We start from the raw sequence: 22,875 nt of genomic DNA, 5'->3' as shown, positions 1-22,875 counted from the left end.
TGGAGACGTATAGATGGGTGGATGAAGGAAGGGGCAGGTGGATGGCTGCACAGATGGATGGTTATAGCTACACATTTGTCTCTTCCCTCACGGATGCTGCAGAAGATCCAGGCTCTCCCTTCTGGGGCACAGAAGCTGGGCACACCCTTCTCTCTCAGGGAGTCCCTGAGTCATTTCGAGAAAAGCTGTAAGAAGGAGTGCTATGGTGGAATCATCTTTCAGAAATCTCCATGCTTTGTGGCAGATACTACCAAGGTGAGGGAGAAGGGACTCACAGGCCAGCTTCTTATCCACAGGGGCTGATGCCAGTGGCCCGCTCTTCCTCCTGTGATGGTGCTCCCTATCAGCACTCCCTCGGAGCTATCTACTATTTTTTGTTCTCTCTTTTACATGCTTCCTGCTGCTGTATCTGCTGGCGATCTCAGCAGCAGGGTCTCTGCTCTTCTCCCTGTATTAATGCCCACCAACTCCCAACAAGGGAGTCTTGGAGCCTCCCCACTGCCTGCAAGTTAAAGTCCAAACGAGGCTCACGAGCCCTTGCCAGCCAGACACGCACCTGCCTTTCCAACCTCATCCCTCAGTGTTCAAGCCATTTTCTCCATTCCCACTATGTCCTCTGAGGCTATCCAGTCCTGCCTGGAACACACTTTCCTCTTTGTTCAAATCTATCACCCTCCCAGACCTGGCTCAGGTAGGAAGCCCTCCAAAGCCTTTCCACAAACTGCTCCTTTTAGAAAATGTGGGAAAATCAGAAAAGTGTGAAGAATATAATGAAAGTTACCCATCACAATTCCACAACCTAGAAATGACCACTATTTGTATTTCTAGTCTTTTTTCCATGATCATATTTTTAACATGGCTGAAATCAAAGTCTTACATTGTTATTTCTATGTATCGTTGTCTCCTAAAGAACATTCTGTACTATTGGATTTTTTAATGGTAAACGTCACTTAAAATGTTTGCATAATATTCCTTAATTCATATCCCTAGGTATTTGCATCTTTTGGTGACAGATTTATTGAGGTATAATTCACACACCATGCAATTCACTCTTTTAAAGCATACAATTCAGTGGTGTTTAGTCTATTCACACAGTAGTGCAACCATCACCACAATCAATTTTAGAACATTGTCATCACCCCAAAAAGAACTCCTGTACTCATTATCACCCCCTACTCCCCCAACCTCCACCCCAGCCCTAGACAACCACTAATCTACTTTCTGCCTCAACAGATTCGCCTATGCTGGATACTTTTAGGAAATAAGATAATATGTGGTCTTTTGTGACTGGCTTCAGAGCAAAATTGTTTCAGGTTCATTGCGGTGGCAGCATATATCAGTATCTCATTCCTTTCTTTCTATGCCCAAATAGTATTTCACTGTCTGGATGCACCACATTTTATTTACCATTGATTACTTGATGGGTATTTGGATTGTTCCTACTTTTTTTTTTATTTTAAAGAGAAAGAAAGAGAGCTCAAGTGGGGGAGGGGGCCAAAGGGTGGGGGGAGAGAGAGAGAGAGAGAGAGAGAGAGAGAGAGAGAGAAGAATCTTAAGTAGGCTCCACACTGAGCATGGAACCCAATGTGGGGCTTGATCCCACGAACTGTGAGATCGTGACCTGAACCAAAATCAACAATTGAACACTCGACCAACAGAGCCACCCAGGTGCCCTGGATCGTCCCTACATTTTGACTGTTATCAATAACGTTGCTATGAGCGTTCATGTACAAGAGTTCATGTAGACATATGAACATGGTTTTCAGTTGCCTTTGTACATACCTAGGAATGGAATGGCTAGGTCTTATGGTAACTGCATTTAGTCTTTTGAGGAACGGTCACACTGCTTTTCCAAAGTGGCTGCACCATTTTAAATTCTCTCCAGCAGCGCAAGAGGATCCCGATTTTTCCACATCCTCACCTAGAGTTGTTGTCTGCCTTTTTGACTCTAGCCATCCTAGTGGGTGAGAAGTGGTATCTCCTTGTGGTTTTGAGTCACATTTCCCTGATGACAACTAATGTTCAGCATCTTTTCATGTGCCCACTGGCCATTTGTATGTCTTCTCTGGAGAAATATTCTCTGGTCTTCTGCCCACTTTTTAAAATTGGTTATTTTCTTTTTTTATCATTGAGTTGTAAGTGTTCTTTTAAATTCTAGATACAATTTCCTGATAAGATAGATGATCTGTAAATATTTTCTTCTATTCTGTGAATTGGCTTTCTGCTTTCTTTCTTTTTTTTAATGTTTACTTATTTTTGAGAGAGAGAGAGAAAGAGAGAGAGAGAGATAGAGTGTGAGCAGGGGAGGGGCAGAGAGACAGGGAGACACAGAATCTGAAGCAGGCTCCAGGCTGTGAGCTGTCAGCAGAGCCTGATGTGGGGCCTGAACTCATGAACCGCGAGGTCATGACCTGAGCTGAAGTCGGGCGCTTAACCGACTGAGCCACCCAGGAGCCCCTCTTTCTACTTTTTTAATTGTGTACTTTGAAGCACAATGGTTTTTAATTCTGATGAAGTCCAATTTATCAATTTTTTTCTTTTGTTACTTATGCTTTTGGTGTCTTAAGAAACCACTGTCAAATCCAAGGTCATGGAAATTTACTCGTATATTTTCCTCTAAGATTTTGGTAGTTTGAGTTCTTACATTTAGGATATTAGTTGATTTTTGTATGTGGTATAAGGAGAGGTCCAACTTCATTCTTTTGTATGTTGAAATCCAACTGCCCCAGCACCATTTGCTGAGAAGACTATTATTTTCCTATTAAAGTATTGTGGCATTCTTATCAAAAATTAATTGATCATAGACATGTCTTTTTTTCTGGACTCCCAATTCCTTATGCCAGTAGCACATTGCCTTGATTATTGTTATTTTGTAGTAAGTTCTGAAATCAGAAAATAGGAGTCCTCCAACTTGGTTCTTCTTTTACAAGATTGATTTGGCTTTTCTGGGCCCCCTGAGTTTCCACACCAATTTCAGGAACAGCTTGTCAATTTCTAGAAAGAAGCCATCCAGGATTCTGATAAGGGTTGCCTTAAATCTGTAGATCAATCTGGGGAGTACTGCCATCTTAACAATATTGTCCTCCAGTCCATTGATATGAGATGTCTGCCACTCATTTGGATTTTCTTTAATTTCCCTCAGAATGTGATGCAGTTTCCAGAGTATAAGTTTTGCACTTCTTTTGTTCAATTTAGTCTTAGGTATTTCTATTCTCTTTGATACTCTCGTAAATGGAATTGTTTCAATTTCATTTTCAGATTATTCAATGCAAGTATGTGGAAATGCAATTGATTTGTATATATTCATGTTGTATCTTGCAATCTTGTTGCAGTCATTAATTTGTTATAATAGATTTTTAGCGGATTCCTTAGGATTTTCCACAGACAAGGTCATGTCATCTACAAATATAGTTTGACTTCTTCCTTTCCAATCTGGATGTCTTTTATTTCCTCTTCTTGCCTGACTGCCCTGACTAGATCCTCCAAATACAGTGTTGAATCGCAGCGGGGAGATGGATATCTCTGGTTTGGTTCCTGACCTTAGGGAAAAAGCATACAGTCTTTCATCATTAAGTGTGATGCTGGCTTTAGTTTTTGGTCATTGCTCTTTACCAGGTTAAAGAAGGTCCCTTCTAGTCTCTTGCACGTTTTTATCATGAAAGTGGGCTAGATTTTGTCAAATACTTTTTTACATATTTTGAAATGATTTCTTTCTTTATTCTACCAATATGGTGTGTTGCAGTAATTAAGTTTTAGATATCAAACCACCCTTGCCTTCCTGAGACAAGCCTCACTTGGTAACGGTGTATAAATCTGTTATAATGGTGTTGGATTCAGTTTGCTAGTATTTTATTGAGGGTTTTTGCATTAATATTCATAGGAAATATTCTGTACTTTTCTTTTCCTGTACGTCTTTGTTTGCTTTTGGTATCCAGGTAACAGCAGCCACTTAGAATGAGTTAGGGAGTGTCCTGTCTTCTTTTAGAAAGTTGTGTGAAGAAGTGATATTCATTCTTTACATGTTTGGTAGATTTCAACAGTGAAGCTATCTGGGCCTTGGCTTTTCTTGGTGGCTAGTTTTCTGCCTACTAATTCAGGCTCTTTTATTATTGTAAGCTGATTCAGACTTTCTATTTCTCTCAAGTCCGTTTCAGTAGTTTGCACCTTTCTAGAAATTTGTCTACTTCCTCTAAGTTATCTGACTTATCAGCGTACAGTTGTTCATAGTATTCTTTTCTAATCCTTTGTATTCATGAAAGATTGGTGACACCATTCCCTCTTTCATTTCCAATACTAGTAATAGGAGTCTTCTGCTTTTTCTAGATCAATCTAGCTAAAGATCTGTCCATTTTGTTGATCTTTTCAAACACCCAGATTCTGGATTCATTTATTTTACATATTGTTTCTCCATTCTCTGTTCCATTCATTTCTGCTGTGATCTTATTTCCTTCCTTCTGCTTGCATTAGGTTTAATTTGCTCTTCTTTTTCTAGTGTCATAAGTTGACATAGTCAAGTGTCATAAGAAGACCAGGCCTATAGCCAGCCCTGGCTGCAAATGACCCAAGGAAGGCAATGGTGTAGTCACACCTGATAGAAACCAATCATGAATTGTACCTCTGGGGACAACAATCAGTGAGACATAAGGAGGAATGGCTACAGAGCGGGTGAACACCGGGTCTGAACAGTGCCCTAACTCTGTAAAGACACAGTTTATCCCTGGCATGTTCCCACTCCTGTGTCTGAGCCAGCTGGCCGATGGGACCTGCTGAGACTAGATGGTCTTAGACACAAGACATCAAGGCAAAAGGTAAATCCACAGCAACTTCAGACAGGCTGGGGCATCTACCATGAAACCACAGAGAAGCAAAAATGTGAAAAGCCAGGATTGGATCCTCATCCAAGTTCAGCCATGGAAGATCTTCCAGTTGCTTTGAATGTTTTAGACTGTAAACAATAACCAACTGCACGGGACCCCTGCCTCTATGATGGCTCCCACACAGCCTACACAATAAGATCCCAGTCCCTAAGCATGTCAAATACAGCTGTTACAAACAGTTGTGTCCCCTCCCCACCCCCCCAGAATTCACATGTTGAAGCCCTAACCTCCAATCTAACTGTATTTAGAGATAAGGCCTTTAAGGAGGTAATTCAGGTTAAATGACACCATAAGGACTGGGCCTTATCCGATAATATGGGTGTCCTCATAAGAAGAGAAAGAGACACCAGGAATGCACACATATAGAGGAAAGACCACACGAAGGCAGCTGTCTACAAGCCAGGTAGAGAGCTCTCACCAGAAACCAACTGTGCCAGCACCTTGAGCTTGGATTTCAAATCTCCAGGGCCGTAAGAAATTTCATTTCTGTTGTTTCAGCCACTGGGTCTGCGGTATTCTGTTATGGCAGCCTTAGCAAGCGAATACAACAGCCGTTCAAATCCTGGCCCCCAAACAAACCATTCCAAAATCATCTTCTGCCACATACTTTACAGTTTCTGAAGACTTCCTGTCATTTCCAGAACATACCTCCATGCCTGTATGAAAGTGCTCTCCACTGCCCGGAATGCCCCTTTCAACCTTCGAGAGTCAGCTCGCGTCACCTAACCTTTCTCTGAGGCCCCAACACAGGGTGGCCCCCACAAGCAAACTCCCGCGGTGCCCAGAATGGTGTCCTCAGTACACATGCGCAGATGCCTTTGGAGACAGAGACAGAGCCCCTTCATTTCCATATTGCCAAACTAGAATGGGGTAATGCACACGCAAGGTGTCCAGGAGGAACTCGTAGGACTGGAGGTCTGCCCTCCCACAGGCCCGAACCTCCATGCCGCACCATGGACCCTCCCTTGCTGTCTGGCATGGTGCCGAGTTTGCATTTGGAGCTCAGTTAGTACTGCGGAATCATCTCCCCATGTCAAAAGAGGAGGCACACCTCACTCACGTCCAGATTCTGGTGTCTATGCTGATGTCAGTGCTCAAGTGGAAAACCCCTTCTGCTGTCCTGCAGGCCCCACTCGTACGTGCGTTTTCACATACAGAATTTTACCTCTGCATTAAATTGGCGAAAACACAGCCCCCTGTTATGTCAAGGGATCACCTACAGGGAATATTCTTATTCTAGCTATTATTGACTCCTTCTGGGATACTTCTGGATTTTGCTGCTCCATTTCCTGAACAAAAAAGCCCCTCTGATCATCCTCTGTGGAAACAGTCTGTCCTTTCCCTAGAAAACCATGCCAGAAGGGACTCTGGAGAATCATCTAACCCAATTACCTGACTCTAAATATGAGAAGTTCATTTATTCATTCAACAAACACAGTTAGATCCCTTATTTTGTGCCAGGCATGATACTCTACAAGGAGGGGAGCGCTGGAGAAGGAAGAATAAGAGTAAACATGACTTCTGCCCTGGAAAAGCTCAGGGGTTATTCACCATCACAAGATGCAAAGTGTCCTAGAGTTACAGAAAATGCAAAAGTCTCCGGGAACTTGCCCGAAAGTCTAAGAGATGATACCTTGTCAAGAATTACTCAGAGGCAGAGGCAGAAACAAAACTTCAAGGCTGCATTTCTGACTCTTAGGACAAAGAGCTTTTCTCCACGTGGTAGAATTTCAAAAGTGGCCTCAAAATAGGCCCTGCCCTCATCCTCGCTCCTTGGATGTGCCCTCACACACCACCTCTGGGCTCACTAGCTCTGACACTAGCAGAAACTTGAAAAGCACCCGCACATTGGGGTTTGCTCTCTTGCTGCTCTTGAAACATTGCCACCCTAAGAACAGATCTGAGATAGCCCACTAAAGGGTGCCAGACCACATGCAGAAGAACCGAGGTCCTCCTGCCAATAGCGTCCTGATACCAGACACATGAGTAAAGCCATCGAAGCCCAGGGAGCCCCTAGCTGGCCCACCAGTGCCCGTAGAGGCCGCAGCTGACCACAGATGCATGAAGAAGCCCAGCCAAGGCAGAACATCTGCCCGGCTGAGCCCAGCACAAATCGCCAATCCATTAGAATTGTGAGCTAAGTAAATGGGGTTACACGGCGATAGATTACAAAGGCGCCCCCGGCGGCCCTGGGCACTCCGGATAGATGGCAGGACGGCACTTGTACCAGTAATCTCATCTCCTGCAATTAGGAATGTTTCCACATGGTGCTGACGCATTCAGGACCAATGGAAACACACGTGCCAAAGACTGGAACGTCTTAAGACACAGACTACCGAAAATGGAGTGGATGCTTCTATGGAAGTTTGCTGGCACAGATTTCCAGCCCTGCTCATGAAGGTTTGGCCTCCCTGCCAGTGAGACTGTACCTAAATGCTGTCACTCACGGAAGCTTTACACAAGATAAAAGCATCTCATTGTCCTGTGTGTTATCTCAAAAAGAATTTCACCACCAACGGCTTTCTCACGGTTTTCTTGTTTTGTTTACCTTGTAGATTAAACATCCAGTGTCTATTTTTTTAACATTTTTTTTAATTTTTGAGGGACAGAGAGAGACAGGGCACAAGCGGGGAGGGGCAGAAAGAGAGGGAGACATGGAATCTGAAGCAGGTTCCAGGCTCTGAGCTGTCAACACAGAGCCCAACACACAAGCTGTGAGATCATGACCTGAGCCAAAATCAAGAGCTGGATGCTAAACCGACTGTGCCACCCAGGTGTCCCATCCAGCGTCTATTTCTATTAACTTCTGTCATTTAGGGAGTTTGAAATCTCACTGAAATGGAACTGAGGGTTTTTTTTTAAGTAATTTCTATACCTGACGTGGGGCTCCAACTCAGGACCCTGAGATTAAGAGTTGCACACTCTACTGACCGAGCCAGCCAGGTGCCCCAAAACAGAACTGAGTTTGAACTGCTAAGAAAAAAAGCCAGTAAATAAGCTGAAGACTGGGGGAAAGCCTGCAGCCTGGGGTCATGGGGAAGAGCAGTAAAGGTGGGATGTATGAGTATTGCTTTCACTCTAGGGCTTACGTGGCTGATGCTTGCCAGGAGGGTGCTGGGAAGTAAGGGACAATGGTGGGTAACAAACAAGCCCAACACACAGTCCTTCCTCGCAGCCTGCCAGACTGATGGCAGAGGCAGCCAAAGAGATCAAACTAAGCAGTAAGAGCTCACACTCACATGTCACTTACACTGTGCCAGATGTGAACTCCCACGCATCTATCTAACCTGTACAAGCACCCTAGGGAAAGGTGCTGGTGTCCCCTATTTTAAAGATGCAGAGACTGGTCAAGTAGTGAATCTATGGCCCCATGCCTTGTCTGAGTGGACCCAGTCTGTTCCCCGCAGAGTCTGGCTCCATGGCCTACACTGTTCTCCCTACACTGGGATGCTTTGTGTCCCAGACAGACCAGTCTTCCCTGAAACATGTCCCTTCAGGGATCAACTGACCAAAATGTCTAAAGGCAGCAATTTCCCAGCCAGGGGTCTTTCATCTCTAATCCAGTGGCCTGCAAGTGGCCTGGGGAAACTGCCTGCCCTGACAAGGTGAGACTAACCAGAGGCTTCCTGAGACCAAAGATGGCGGTTTCTAATTGTCTTCAAGCTCTTTCTCCTTCTGTCCTTCCCCTTCCCGCCCCCCTCTGTATTCGGGGGCCCCATACCTCCTCTCCCACATGCTTCTCTTATTCTCCTAGAGGCTGTCTGTTCTTTTCCCCCTCTTAGAATTCATCCCCCTTCTGCCACCCCATCTCATGGGTCCTCTAAGTGAGTCTCTTGCCACCTTTCTGAAGTCCATTACTCAGAGTCCTGGGGCATTGCCTAAGGTGCCCACATGCTTCTAACCACAGAAAACAGAGCCCCCAAAATGTAGATGTCATCAAACAGCTTCTGGCAGCGAGGAGGGAGGTGGCCAGTTAAGACCTCTCCAAGCCCAGCCCCAAACTTCCCATCTGTTGAAATCCCCACTGTGAAGGGCTGCCTTGTGGTTTCAACCCAGAAGGAGAAGGTATGGGGTCAACAACTCCTGAGACACGGCATGGCACAGAGGCGAGAGCGTGGTCAGGAGCTAGCCCCTGGGCACACGCCAGCCCCCTAGGTGACTTCATGTTTACTCTCTGAGCCTCAGTCTTCCCATTGACAAAATGATAAGGCTGCCACTGAGCCCTGGGGGCAGGGACCACCCCCATTTCGAGAGTCTGATGGAGTCTGTGATGCGTCTTCCTTTCCAGAAAAGTGCATATACTTAACGTAGCCATGATGTCAAAAGGTCCAACAGACTCGGTTAGAGTCTAAACCCTAAAACCCTCTGCCACCTACTCAGGGGAAGTCCCCAGGGTTAGGGAGAGCTGGAGAACTCTAAGGACCTTAATACTCAAGTCTGACTTCCTCTACCAGAAGAAAGACACTGTGCCAGTGACTGGCTCATGCCCCTTTCTTCTCTGGGAGCAATTCATTCACTCATTAACACACATTTATTAAGCTCCTGCTGAAGGCAGGCCACTATTCTAAGCACCAGGGACATGACGACAGGCCATTCCACTGACACTTGCTCTCTGGGGAGAACAATGCAAGGGGACAGAGGCACGAGTGCCCTACAGGTAGCACAGGTGTGATTTCACAAAGTGACCCATTTCCATCCTGATCTCTATTAATCCTGCCCCATATTTCTGGTTTGGGAAACGTGTTCAAGGAAAAGGAAGGTTTAATTCCCCTCAATCCTAACATCAACTGAAGATGTATTTTTCCAAACCTTCTTTCTTTCCTTCAGTTCTTCCCCCTTCTCCTCTCCCCTCCTCCCTGCTCCCTCCCACCCTCCCTCCTCCTTTTCCTTCCAGAATGTTGATGGAGCTGTGAGCCCAGGAGAAACAGCTCCTTTACACCTTTTTGAGGAAGGTGAGGCATGGTTTCTCACCACTGCACACAGGAGGATTTGCTGGGCAGCCCAGAGAGGAAATGAATGGTCAGCAGGTGCAGGAGAGGCATGTTGGGAGCTGGTGATGAACGTGAAAGGGGTGGGGGGGCAGTTCCAAGTGGAGTGACACAGCTCACAGCTTTTGTTGTGACCTCCTAGCTACACACAGCCCCCTGCTGTGTGTGTCTCTGACACAGAGAGAACAATGTCACTCCCAGTCCGTCAGTGACCACCATCAGCATCCCTACCCCCACCCACTATGAACAAGGCTGTGTGAAATGAAAGGAATGTCCTACCAACAAGAACCTCGGATGACCCTCAAATATGGGACAAGGGTTGTCCTGTAATCTCAGCTGTAAAAATTTGCACCACAGAAGACCATTTCCTCCATTTACACAATCACTGATGGTCGGGTTTGCACTCAAAAACAAAGTGCATCTGGGATTCACATCTAAACCTAGAAGGTGCCAATAAATAGACGATGGTGGACAATGGGGGCTATTCAGGAAGCAGTTTATTTGGCTATTTTTTTCTTAGACTCCACTGCAAAACAAAGCCAGATTTGTATCTGCAGAACATTCTTATAGCAACTGGAAGAAATTATCCCTTGACGAAGCTGTTGGAAAAATCAACTGCAAGAATAGCAGCCGGCCTTTCCCCTGGTCATCAAAAGATCTTTGCTATCCAAAGAGTCTTTAAAAAAAAGAAAGCACCCAGAAGAGATCCCTATGTAAAAATAAGGCAGTTTCCTATGCTATAACAAAGGCAGAGGCATCAGAAGGAGAAACAACAGTTTCATACAAGAGAAAAAAAACTTTTAGAAATTTTTTAAATAGGCAAAAAAAAAAAAAATTGAACTGCTACTGTAAAGTTGATCGATCTGATCAAAAATAGTGTTGTTGCTCTAAATGCAGAGTAATATCCGCTTTCCAGGAGCTTAGGTGTAAATTTCATAAAACAACGCATTAAATTAAAGGTGCTTCATTTTCGAGTCCTCATTGCAAAGCACCAGTGTAAGACATGATTCCTCTCTCACCTTCATGAAAATGAACTTGTCCCTGTCATTAATATTTTACTGGTAATTTGGTTGGCTTGTCCATGCTCTCTCTCCTTCATTTGTCCCACTGATTTATTCCAGGGGTGCTCCAATGAGGTGTCCCACAGGGTAGGTGGCCCCACCTGTCCTCACTGTCAGAGAGTAGAGCAGGTATCTTGAGAGCAGAGGTAATAAAGGTGTTTGCTGGGAAGGAGAACCCCCATATTCCCTATGTGCTTGTCCCTTGGGGAGACACCTGGGAGCCATCCTTCCCCCACCTCTCCTGCCACCATCACCAGGAGCAGGCAACTTTAGTCCTTCCACTGCTATCACATGCTGTCACTACTCTGCAGGATCTCAGCCCTCCTCACCTGTCCCCTGGATTGTGGCAAACACCTCCAACCACCATTTGTCCATGTTACAAGTCTGCCTACAGCATTTGCTGGCTTAAAACCACTGGGCTCCCCCCACCCCCGAAGGTTCAAGTTTGAGCCTGTAGCTCAACCTGCAGCACCCCCCCCCATCCATCTCACCCCCCAGGGAATGGCCTCATTCTACCTCTCTAGCTTCATTTAGGTTCCTGCCACTGTCCACCTGGTGCCTTCTGCCCCAGTAATACCACTGCTGGTATTCTCACGCAGCCCATGCATTCCTGCCCCAGCCCCCTCCCCTGGCATGCCCTTCCTGCATGTGGAGTGCTGTTCGAGGGCATGGGTAAAAAGGGAAGTAGGAGCTGAAACCCAGCTCATGTTCTGCCTCCCAAGCCACACACCTGAGGGGCTATGTCTTCATGGATGGACTCCCTTCTTAATTTGCACAAAGGCTGTGTATGGCTTAGCAGGGGTCCTATCTCTATGGGCTTGCCACATCACATCATAATTATCCACATGTTCATCTACCCCCACCCCTTCATCAAACAAAGCAGTCTCTCCCCACGCTGGTGCCCAACACAATGCCTGGAACATGTGGATGTCAAAAACCGTTGACGTCACTGGTCGGTTGAATGGGAGCGAGACTGTGGCTGAACAAAAAGAGCAGGGAGATAAACCCTCAGAGCCTGTCTTGCTACAGAGGCTTGGAAGAGCCAAAGAGCTAACCCAGAGCCTTACAGCCAGGGGGAATGTTCAAGGGGCTGGGCGGGGGGATGCCTGCCTGTTCTCACACCCACAAAGACCAACAGAATGGAGTTCAAAATGGCTCCTCTTAGGGACAAAGAAGGGATATGATTTGGTTCACTCTGAGGATGTAGCAACCACAGGCAAGTGATGCAGCAACACCTCGTCACCCAGGGGGCAGGAGTTCAGAAAGGCCATGAGGGCTGCAGGACTCAGCAGGGAACGCACAGAAACACCCAAAGATGTAAGCAGTACTCGTGGAATGTTGCTCAGAGCACTGAACCAATGCCATAGGCTAGGGGGCGTGGAGGAAGGCACTAAATAAGTGACTTCCAACCTGATTAGGAAACCAAAGGGTGAGGGGAACATAGGAAAAGCCAGTCTGACCTATGAGAAGAAAATTCCAGAAGGCAGTAGGGGGTCAAAATTATGTCCAGCCAGACGATGGAGACGCTGCATCTCCATGGGCTGGATCCAGTTGGCTGGGAGGAGCCCTTAGCTTCTGGAACCACTGGTACCACACCCAAAGGGCTGGTGGCTGACATGAGGAGGACATCATGAGGACATTCCCAGCTCCGGGAAATCACCTCTTTTCCAGGTAAATTTGCATAGTTAGGAGGAAGTGTCCTAAGGTGGCATTGCCCAAAAATTCAGCTACAGGGTTTTGAGGCTTCGAGGACACAGGGATCAGTGTGACCCAGCGCAGAGGTAGGGGGTATCAGCTGAGCCCCACTTTGGGGAATAAGGAATAAGGAAAGGAGCAGCCAGAGTTAGGACTTTGGCTTATTGCTTCTAGATCCACTGACAATGGCCAAGACTGAGAGCTTGGGGAGGATCCCACTCCCAGCCCTGACCCCCATGTCACCCAGAGGAAAGTCCTAAAAACGACACCAACTGCAGACTGCCTTGGAGGAAGCTCAGACTGCTGGAACCAGGAGGGGAGAGGAGTGGCATCCATGTGAGGGTGTGGCCGCCTGGTTACTGGAGGGAAAAGCCAGGTTACTGAACCTGAAGTCGGAGGCAAGAAAGGGAGAAAACACAGAGCCAGCAAGGTCTGTGGAAGGAACTCCAGGGCTTATGTTCTGGAACGTCTCCGAAAATGTAGGGAAATTTGGAACAAAATGCTAAATGAAACTTTCAAAAATGAGTCATTTGTGAATTGCAGCGGTTCTCCAGGCAGGGTGTTGGCATCAGGACTCTGCAAGCAGAGGGACCGGGGACAGCCGCACTTTGAAACAGCTCCCTCAATCTCCCAGCTGTTATCCCAACAGCAGCTACAGAAAGGAAAGCCTGTCAGCCCTTTGGGGGTGAGGGGTGGCCCAGAGACCAAGTGCACAGGAGGGAAGTAGCAGCTTTAGAGAAGGAAGAAAGGCACCGAGGGGTATATTACACACACACACACACACACACACACACACACACACACACACTTCACAGTGGCCCTGCTGATCACCAGACCAACATGCTCTGGGCCATGTTTAGAATGAACTGTCTGGTGGGGACCTCGGCTGCACAACCACACAATTGTAGGGGGGCTCTCCGGCCTTCCTTGTCATACAGAATCAAAGGAAGGCTTCACGTCCTCAGACTGAGTACGGTTTCTGACCACCCAGCCTCTCCCCAGCCGGTCGGCCATTCGCCACATGGGACAGGAACACCTTCACTGTTCCGAGCATGTCTAACTAACATTCAGAAGCGAATTTAAAGTCATCTTTTATTGGACTAAGGAGGACCACCTGGTGGACTGAATTCATAGGTGCTATAGTCTCCGTCTTTCTGTCGACATGATTGCTGGAAATTTGCTGAAGGACCAGTACTTTAAAAGTCCAAGATACTGAATCTGGATCAAGCAGCCACTCCCCCAGGGCATCGCAAGATTTCTAGTTTCAGAATGGAGACATATCTTTCACTGATCTCCCACTTTCAGTAATTGTGAGCCAACAATCAGGGAGAATTCATTACTCTATTACTCTTTACCGTAGGGTAAAGTGGTCTTCAACCCTGATGGAAAATGTCAGAATTTATCAGGAAGACGCTACTTGCAGAGATGAAAGTCTGCCTTCCACAGTGGTGCATTAGGAGGAGCAACTGACCTGGGAGCCAGAGGAATCTGAACTGAATCCAGCTACCCTACCTGGGTCATCCTGGGCCTGTGCCCCCATGTGTAAAATAGGAAATGGTAATGATAACATTGGCCTCACAGGCTGATGTCAAGTTAAGATGAGATCATGTAGGTAGAGAGCCTAATCCAGACCCCAGAACATATTTGATACTCAATTAATAGGAGATACTCAATGAACATAAGATAATTCTGCTATACCTTAAGTCTAACATTTGTTACACTGTAAACACCACTAGCTGAACACGAATTTGCCTTGACACTGCCAAATGTAGGCTTAAAAATCTTGGGTGCAAAACAGTTAAAGATGGAGTCTTTGGTCTGCTGTACTAAAAACAGCGTTGTGTTTGGATACACACATCGTAATGACACTCCCAAGAAATGCCTTCTTCTCTCTCAGGGTCCAGCGTGAGAGGCTGGCATGTATAAGGACATAAGTTGATTCCATAAGCAGGTTTGGCCGGTTTCTCAGCTATGGCTGACACCTGTGACCCAGTGTCACTCTGAGCCACCTGCAGAGCTGGTCTCGGGACCGGAAAGTTTCAGGCACTCTGAGGCAGGCCTAAGGAGCTGGAGGCAACTTGCTGACCAAAAAACCAACCCAAAGCAGTGTGGCTAATAGAGGTGCACATAGACCCTGCTCTGAAAGACGCCACCCAGGGTGGCTTCTGAGGTCTCCAGGTCCTCTGGGAGGGAGATTATTTTTTAAATGGAGCAGAGTGGAAAAACAGAAGGAAAGGTGACAGTTGTCTGGGTTTTCCCCACAGACGGTGGAGTAGAGAAGGCCTGGAGCTGAACTGGGAATGGGACTTTAGGACACTCCCTGGAAGGGACGGACTGGAGTCAGGGGTGACCTGAGGTCCCCTCTCCCTTCCTAAAAGCAACAGGCAATGGTGTTGAAACTCAACAGCAGAGACGTTCCAGAGCATGCAAGAAGGCAGGCCCGCACAGTGGCTGGTATCTGCCCAAGCAGCTGGTCTCAGTTATTCAGACATGGACACGCTTCCATTCCAGTTGGCATAAACCTCTGCCCTGAGGCCACCCCCCTGCTCCCCATCACTCTGGCTGCCATGATCCCTCCTCCAGGAACCCCTCACCCTATTTGATATACAGAGATGCAGACACAGGGTTAACTTCTGTTGCCGGAGGCCTCCAGGACTTTCTGATGGGTCAGGGCTGGTTGTGAAATCGCCTAAACATTACCTCTGACATTGGCCCCAACTCCAAAAGGGTGTTTATTGACCTGAATCATCTCCAGGGGGTAGAGGCAGAGTAGGTAGGCCGGTGGCCTTCCCATCACAGTTCTCTTCCAAATCCCAGGGCCCAACTGCCTCAACCACCCACCCGCCTTCTTATTACCATCGGCGGCCACCACAGTGCAGACACTGATTTCCCAGAGACAGCTCAGTTTAAGCTACTGGGGGCTTGCCACATCTAAGTGGAGCAAAAGCAATGGAACCGAGAGACCTCCCCACAAGGCGACATCAGCGTGGAGACTGTGAAAACCACTCACAGCCAAGGAAGGGCAGCCGGTTGGCCATTCCCAACCCACTCACCCACCGCCCTGCACCGCCCCCTTTGGAGACCAAAGGTCCTCTTTATTTCGCTGACCTCCAACTAGGACAGCCTCCCCACTCAACCGAGGAAAGCCCCCAAAGTCTAGGACTTGGACAATAAAAATGCCTACTTTCAATTCTTTGTCCTCTTTTTGTATATCGATCAAATAATGCCCCATATACCACACAGTTCTCAGAAGTTAAACCAAGAACACGCAACTGTACAGCCAAATAAGTCAGAGTGGAGAGTAAGTCAGAATGGAGAATTAATGACGATGCTTGACAACTCTCTCTCTCTTTCTCTCTCTCCTCTCTCTCTCCTCACCCCCTTCCTCCCTCCCTCCTTCCCTCTCTTCTCCTCTGTCTCCATCTGACACATATGCAGAGACACACGCTCTCTTCTGGAGGATATCTTTAAGAAAGATATTGCCAGAACTGGTAGGAACTATTAACAGCCCATTACGATAGGCAGTTTGTACAGCTGCCCTGAAGCTATGATTTTAAACCGGGTCTTTAAAAGTCCACATCTCTGTGTTTTTAACGTGCAGCTACCTGGATTATATACACCTTGTTGAAAAACAGGAGAAATGCTATAGCTGTGCTAGGGTTGGGTGATTACTGAGACACAAAGAGAGCTATAATCTACATCACACCGTGTACCCTGGGAGACAAGAGGCCTGGGAGACAGGTAAAACATCCATGGAACAGGAGACGCTCACTCGTCACTAGGCCAAATGGTTACCACCAATAATTCCTTTCCCTGAATAACATAAACAAGCAGGGCTTTCCCTGTTTCGTACAAGAGAAGGGGAGCAGCAGGCGACCAGCTGTCTTATGGTGTATCGTCCCAATGCCTTTTCTAACAGCAAGACAAATCCTTGATGGAAAATGTACAAAGTAATTGAGCTGGCAAGAAATCAGAAGGAAATACCCAGACCCCTTTCTCCCTAGTTATACACGTAGGACACCTCTGAAGCTCATAATCAAACAGGAAGACAGAACAAAGGTTACTATATATACAGTTTTGATGTTCTTATCTGCTTAGGTGGCTTTCTGGAGTTGTCGGCGTTGATTTCAAAGGAATGCCCTTGCAACAGGAAATCAAGTCCAGTACAAAAAATAAAGTCATGTGGAATTTTTGAAAACTGCCATACGGTAGAATCCGTATCCTGGTTGTTATAATGAAAATAGAACTCCTGCTTCTTAATTTAAAAAAAAAAATGATAAAGTCTAAATCTCATCTTTGTGGGCACTGCTGTGCCTGACGTTAAAACGTATGTGAAGTAGGTCATGAAGAAAGCAGTCCCGAAGGGTATGCTACAGGAAGAAGGGCAGAGGCCAGCGTGAATGGAGCCAAGTGCGTCTGGAGCAGCATTCGGCAGGGGGGGAGGGGGGGACTTACTTGGGTGTGCCCGTAGGTTTCCAGTACCTGCAGAAGAGGTACTGTCCATCGGCATTGACCAGGTGAGGCAGGTCCTGGTATGGAACGCTCTGTGGGGTCTGCCTGGGAGAACTTTCCTCCGGCATTCTGAAAGGATCTCCAAGTCCTTGAAAGAAAAGAAGACATATTCCGAAGTCAGAAATACGGCAAAAACACACAGAAATGGGGAGCAAAGCCTCGTTCGGTGTCAGAAACATTTTTAAGCAGTTTAAAAGGACCCCCTCCATTTCAAAGACTTTAAAAAAAAAAAAAAACATATTTCTTGCAGTCTCTCCAAGACTGAAAAATCCCATTTGTTCTTAAGAAAATGCTCACTTTATTTTTTAAGTGCCTCATTACAGCTTTTTTCCCCCCTTCCCATCTGTGTTTATTTTAAATCATTTCAGGAAACTTCATCTTAAAGACTATTTTAGCTGTAATCAAGTGGAAATTATACTCAGCTCTGTGGGTATAAAGACGCAGCTGCAAGAAGACCCATCTATCTTAAAATCCCCAAGGAAGTTTCAAAGGGGCACAATAATGAGGTGGATGATACTCCAATTAATGCCTCCTGTGTCTGAAATTCCAAAGATTCCATGACAAACCTGTTTCCATCATGTCCTGGCTTTTGCATTCCACAACCACGACAGCATGGAGAATCAGAGCCAGGCAAATAAGGGCTGTTCCCTCATCTCGGCGGTCACAGGGCGGCATTCAAACAGTTCCCCAGCCCCTGTCCCCCACCCCGCGCCCTGCCCCCAGAGCCAGTCTTGAGGGCTTTCGGGGTGCTGAGCCCGGGAGCCTGCTTCCAGCTCGCACTGGAAGCTCTCCGGGGCTCCCCCTCCGTCCCCAGGGGCGGGGAACAGGCGCGCGCGACGCCCCACTACTAGTTCAGGTCATCACTTTTTGTACACAAATCCATGGAGGGGTTCGGAGAGGAGAGGGGCTCGCGAGCCCGGCACCCCCTGCCCCGGAAACTGGGAAACCAGCTCCGCGCACACCGAGGCACCTCGCACACGCACAAATGCGGGTCCCCGAGGCAAAGTCACCCCCGAGGCTCCCGACAAACTTTGCTTCCTGCCTGTCTCCGACAGCGCAGGGAACGGAGCCCCGCAGCTGTCACTGGAAAAGCCACGGGAAAAACCGGGAGACTTCGCCGGGCGTGTGCACGGGGCCGAAGGGGACCGGGAAAATGGAGTTGACGGGGACAAGTTGGTTTGGGGGCTGGTGCGAGGGAGCAGGGGAGGGCGCGCGCACACACGCGCACACACAGACACGCGCGCACACACTCGTGCACAGACGCGCGCGCACCAGGGGCGCGGGAGCCCACGCCGAGCATGCCGGGGACCCCCGAGGCTGCTCCCCACCGGTGGGGACTGCACTCGCAGGCTGGGGCGGGGGCCGGGAGGCAGTTACCGGGGCCACGAGCGCCGCTGTCGCGTTCCCCGAGCGCCGCGGGTCCTCGTCTGCGGCGGGCCAGAGCCGGGCCGAGCTGCGCGCCGCCGGCTCCGCGGCGACAGGGCGCGGCGTCTGCGCTGCCACTTTATCCCCGGGCCCGCTCGGCGGCGGGGGCGGCCCGAGGTGGGTGGGGACGCGCGGGACCGGCGGGCGGTGCGGGGAGGCGGCGCCCTGGGCCCACGTGTGCCCGGCCCGCGGGGAGGAGCGGGGGCGCAGCCCGCGGACCCGGCCACGCGCTCCTCCCCTCCCAGCCTCGGGGGAGGCCGCGCCCCGGGGTGGCCGCCCGGGGGCCGTCACGAGGCCTGGAACCCAGCCGGGCTCTCCCGAGTGTCAGCGCGGGAGGGCTCGCCACACCCACGCGCAACACACCTCGCGCACACAGACCCGCATAGGGACACACACGGACACCACACAATCTGCAAATGCACACGGACCGCATGCGTGCACAGACCCACACACAGATAGTACACGTGCAGACACAGGGACACATGCAGATACATGTAGACACTACATGTGCACAAGGACACACGCCACACATGTAGGCATGCACATAGACTTCCCCACAGATACACACGCATGGACATGTACAGACACACAAAAAATATACCACACACATACAGATACTCGGTACACAAAGGCAGACACATGACATCCACAGAGACACAAACTCACATAGACACACACGGAAAGAAACAGACACACACACACAGAGACACACGTAGACATCAAGTATACACACATGACATGCACATATGGGCAGACACTCATATACAAACACATTCACACCCGCACAGAGATGCACATGATCAGACACCCACATAGAAAGTGGGTTGGGGGTGCACAAACCCCCAGGAGGTAGGGTAAAGGCAGACTAGTGTAGGCCTTATCCCTCTACCCCTATACCCAGCAACCGTCCCTACGTTCTAGGAGACCGGCCCCCAAACGAAATCTCAGGTGGATCTACACAGGCCAGGGGAAGGTCTGAACACTATCCAGTACAACTAGCAATGTAGATTGTGGGGGTGCAGGAACCAGTGTTGGATTTAGGGTCCAGACCACCTGCAGCAGCTCCTCCATTTGTCCTGTGAGCCTTAATCTCCTCACCTGTAGCCTGGGTGCAACCATACCTGTGTCCCCAAGGAGTGTGACCAAGGTCCCCAGCTCACACTGACTTCAGCTGGCCTTTTCACCTTTTCTTCTTTCATAAATAACTTTATCCCATTGCAATGTTGAAAAGAACTGCTGTACTCCAGAAGCTGGTGTCTCAATGTCACATTGTGTGTGTGCAGGAGGCCCAGGCTGCTTAGAGCCTATGATCTAACTTAAGAAATAAAACAATAGCCTTTGAGAAGCTATGGGCTGTAAGTGCTGCCAAGCTCAGCCAGCCCTCTGGCCTCAAGCAGTTCACCAACCAGGCCTGGGACAGAGAAGGGTAGCTAAATGCAGCTTTACAATATCCATGCAAGGCAGCAATCGGGGCAGGGAGCTGGGGGCTGGCTTTCAAGCTGGCCATGCTAAATACACTGTATTTACTTGGATGGTAATTTGTTCAAGGTGGGGGCAGGGCCGCAGCTGGGGATCTAATGGATGCTATGGGGGGGGGGGGGGGGCGGGGCCCAAAGCACACCTTGTACACAGCTGTGGTTTCAGTGTTTTCCAGCTCCAATATTCCAACATTTTAAATAGACAGTGTGAAAGGCTTGAGGACAAATTTTGCTGAAGTTGTCAGCAGAGCCTCAGTAGAAATGGTGGTAGAGAATTGGAAGCTCTGCGTCCTTGGTTACCGACATAGATGAGAGCATGGTGTGTGGTCAGCAGGTTGGGAAACCATGAGTTAAGACATTGAGACTGTGCTGTTCTGTATCTGGCTTTTTTTTTTTAATTAAACTTTTTATTTTGAGATACAGGTAGATCTGGATGCAGTTGTTAACAAATAATCCAGAGAAATGCTGTGTACCCTTTACCCAGTTTCCCCCAATCTTACGAAACTGTAGGATGATATCACAACCAGGATATTGACATTGATACAGTCTAGATGCAGAACATTCGATCACCACAAAGATCCCTTGTGTTGCCCTTCTGTAGCCACATCTACTTCCTTCCCACCCCCATTCCCTTCATAACCCCTGCCAAGCATTAATTAGTTCTCCATTTATAAAATTTTCTCATTTCAAGAATGTTCTATAAAGTCACACAGTATATGACCTTTGAGGATTCACCTTTTCATTCAGCATCTCCAGGCAGTGTGTGTAGCATTCTGTGGTGTGGACGTACCACACAGTTTGTTGAGGGACTTCTGGGTCATTACCAGCTTGGGGCTATCACAAATAAAAATGCTTTTGGCACTCCTGTAGAACTTTTTGTGTGAACACAAGTCCTCATTTCTCTGGGATAAATTCCCAGAAGGGCAATTGCTGGGCTATAAGGAAATTACATGTTGTTTAAGAGCCTGCCCAAAAGTGTTCTAGAGTGGCGATACCATTTCACATTCCTGATGTGAGAGGTCTAGGTTCTCAGCGACCTTGTCAGCATCTAGTGTTGTCAATATATATATTTTTATTTTAGTCTTTTCCTCCTCACCATCTTTTCTCATCTCCCTTTGGGACTCAGATGATATAGTATTAGATCTTTCGTTATAGTCCTATAGGTCTCTGAGGCTCTCTTCAGTTGTTTTCCAGTCTATGTTCCCTCTGTTGTCCAGACTGGGTAATTTCCAGTGCCCTGTCTTCCAGTTCACTGCTTCTTTCTTCTTCTCCATTCTGCCTCTGAACCCATCCCCTGAGCTTTTTTACCCCAGTATTAAACTTTTCAGTTCTACAATTTCCATTTGGAAATTCTAATGAAGATTGGATCTTCTCTTCCTAGGCTGAGAATCTCTAGTTTTTGTTAGTTTCAGCCATGTTTGTACTTGCTCCTTGAAGCACTTTTATCATGGCTGCTTTAAAATCTCTGTTCTTTCAGTTGGCATCTATTGATTGTCTTTTTTCGTTCAATTTCAGATCTCTCTGATTCTTGGTGAGATATGTGATTTTCTACAGAAACCAGATGATCTTGTATTACGTTGTGAGACTCTGGATCTTATTTAAAGCTTCTGTCTTAGCTGATCCTCTCTGACACTGCTGTGGGCCAGGGGACAGGCAGGTGGCCATGTGGCCTCATTAGTCCCAGGTGGAGCTAAACACACAGGTTGCCCACTCAGTCTTGGTGGGTGTGGGTGTGGGTGTGGGTGTGGGCCACTTTTTTCTTCTGTGTTGTCTGACTAGTGTAGAAAGGCCAACGTCTGAAACTTTTTTGGCTTATTTAGTTTTCTCTCTCCTGGTCCTTGGGCTGGAAAGGGCAGGCTTTGGTTAAGTATCATTTGATCTGTGCCTTTGGCATTTTTGGGTTGCTGGCTTCTCTAGCTGCAAGACTGGAATATCTGAGACAAACCCAAAACTCGGGAACTTGCCACCATGTCATTCCTTGGCTCCTGAGGTCTCTAGTTGGTCTGCCTATTTTCTCCCCTTTCAGAGCCTCTTTCAGTTCGGTTTACATATGATGTCCAGGGTTTTTAGTGGGATTTACCTGGAGGAATAGGAAAAAACACACCTCCTGTGCCATTGCAGATGCAGATGTCCTGTATCTGGCTATATATTTCAGCAACTCCTACCAACCCACGCGCCCAGAAAGACCTCAGAACCCAGTCTCTCTAGACTGGACTGCTCTAGAGACAGTCACCTCCCAGAAAAGTGCCAGTTGGCAGGATATGCCCCTACTGCCTGGGATGAAAAAGCAGGCCAGCAATTCAAGTAAAAGCAGCATCTTTCTGCTCCCACTAGTGTCTTGTGTGGCCTTCCAGAGATGCTCTGAGGTTTGAGCTGAGTGGAACATGCTGGAAATATCTGTGGGGAGGAAGGCAGTAAGAGCAAACTAGGAGACGTTAAGAAAGCCAGGAGTGTCTCTTATTAGAAATGTTGGTATGTGTGAATTAACTTCTACTGCTTTTTTGCAATCCTAGGAATGTGGGTGGTGGTATATTTCAACTACAAATCACTCCTGGATGGAGAGAAGTGGAGCTTGGGAGTGGAGATGGTAATTAGAGTGAATAACGAAAGATGTAAGACTTTGTACAAACTTAAAAATGAACTTGAGCAAAAATACGTAAACTCTGAAATATGCTCCACGGACTAGCTGTGTGACTTCTGGTGACTGACTTTGCCTTGCTGAGACTGCCTCCCCACCTGAAACGGGGTGATATGAATACCCACTCTGGGCCTTGGCCACAGTCAGTTCAGATCGTGTCTGTGCCACACTCAGCACAGGGCCTGGTGGGCAGCCAGCTTG

General features: G+C 47.8%; 1 protein-coding gene across 4 annotated transcripts in view; it reads right to left on the bottom strand.

Annotated features, from left to right (window-relative positions):
• The window catches only part of MGLL (monoglyceride lipase), a 163,753-nt gene that overhangs the window by 101,462 nt on the left and 39,416 nt on the right, over window positions 1-22,875 (bottom strand). For 2 of the 4 annotated variants that reach the window (XM_047850672.1, XM_047850673.1), the window contains exons 1-2: window positions 17,700-17,849; window positions 17,077-17,221 (exon numbers count right to left, since the gene is read on the bottom strand). In XM_047850672.1, the coding sequence (XP_047706628.1) occupies window positions 17,077-17,221; window positions 17,700-17,808 (254 nt within the window). In that variant the 5' untranslated portion in view covers window positions 17,809-17,849. Of the gene's footprint in view, window positions 1-17,076; window positions 17,222-17,699; window positions 17,850-18,510; window positions 18,718-22,875 lie in introns of those variants that run through there. The other 2 variants (XM_047850677.1, XM_047850676.1) reach the window with 2 other exon arrangements.

Source organism: Prionailurus viverrinus, chromosome A2 (genome assembly GCF_022837055.1).
Source record: "Prionailurus viverrinus isolate Anna chromosome A2, UM_Priviv_1.0, whole genome shotgun sequence".
Lineage (NCBI taxonomy): Eukaryota > Metazoa > Chordata > Mammalia > Carnivora > Felidae > Prionailurus > Prionailurus viverrinus.
This window is presented reverse-complemented; position numbering and strand designations above follow the sequence as displayed.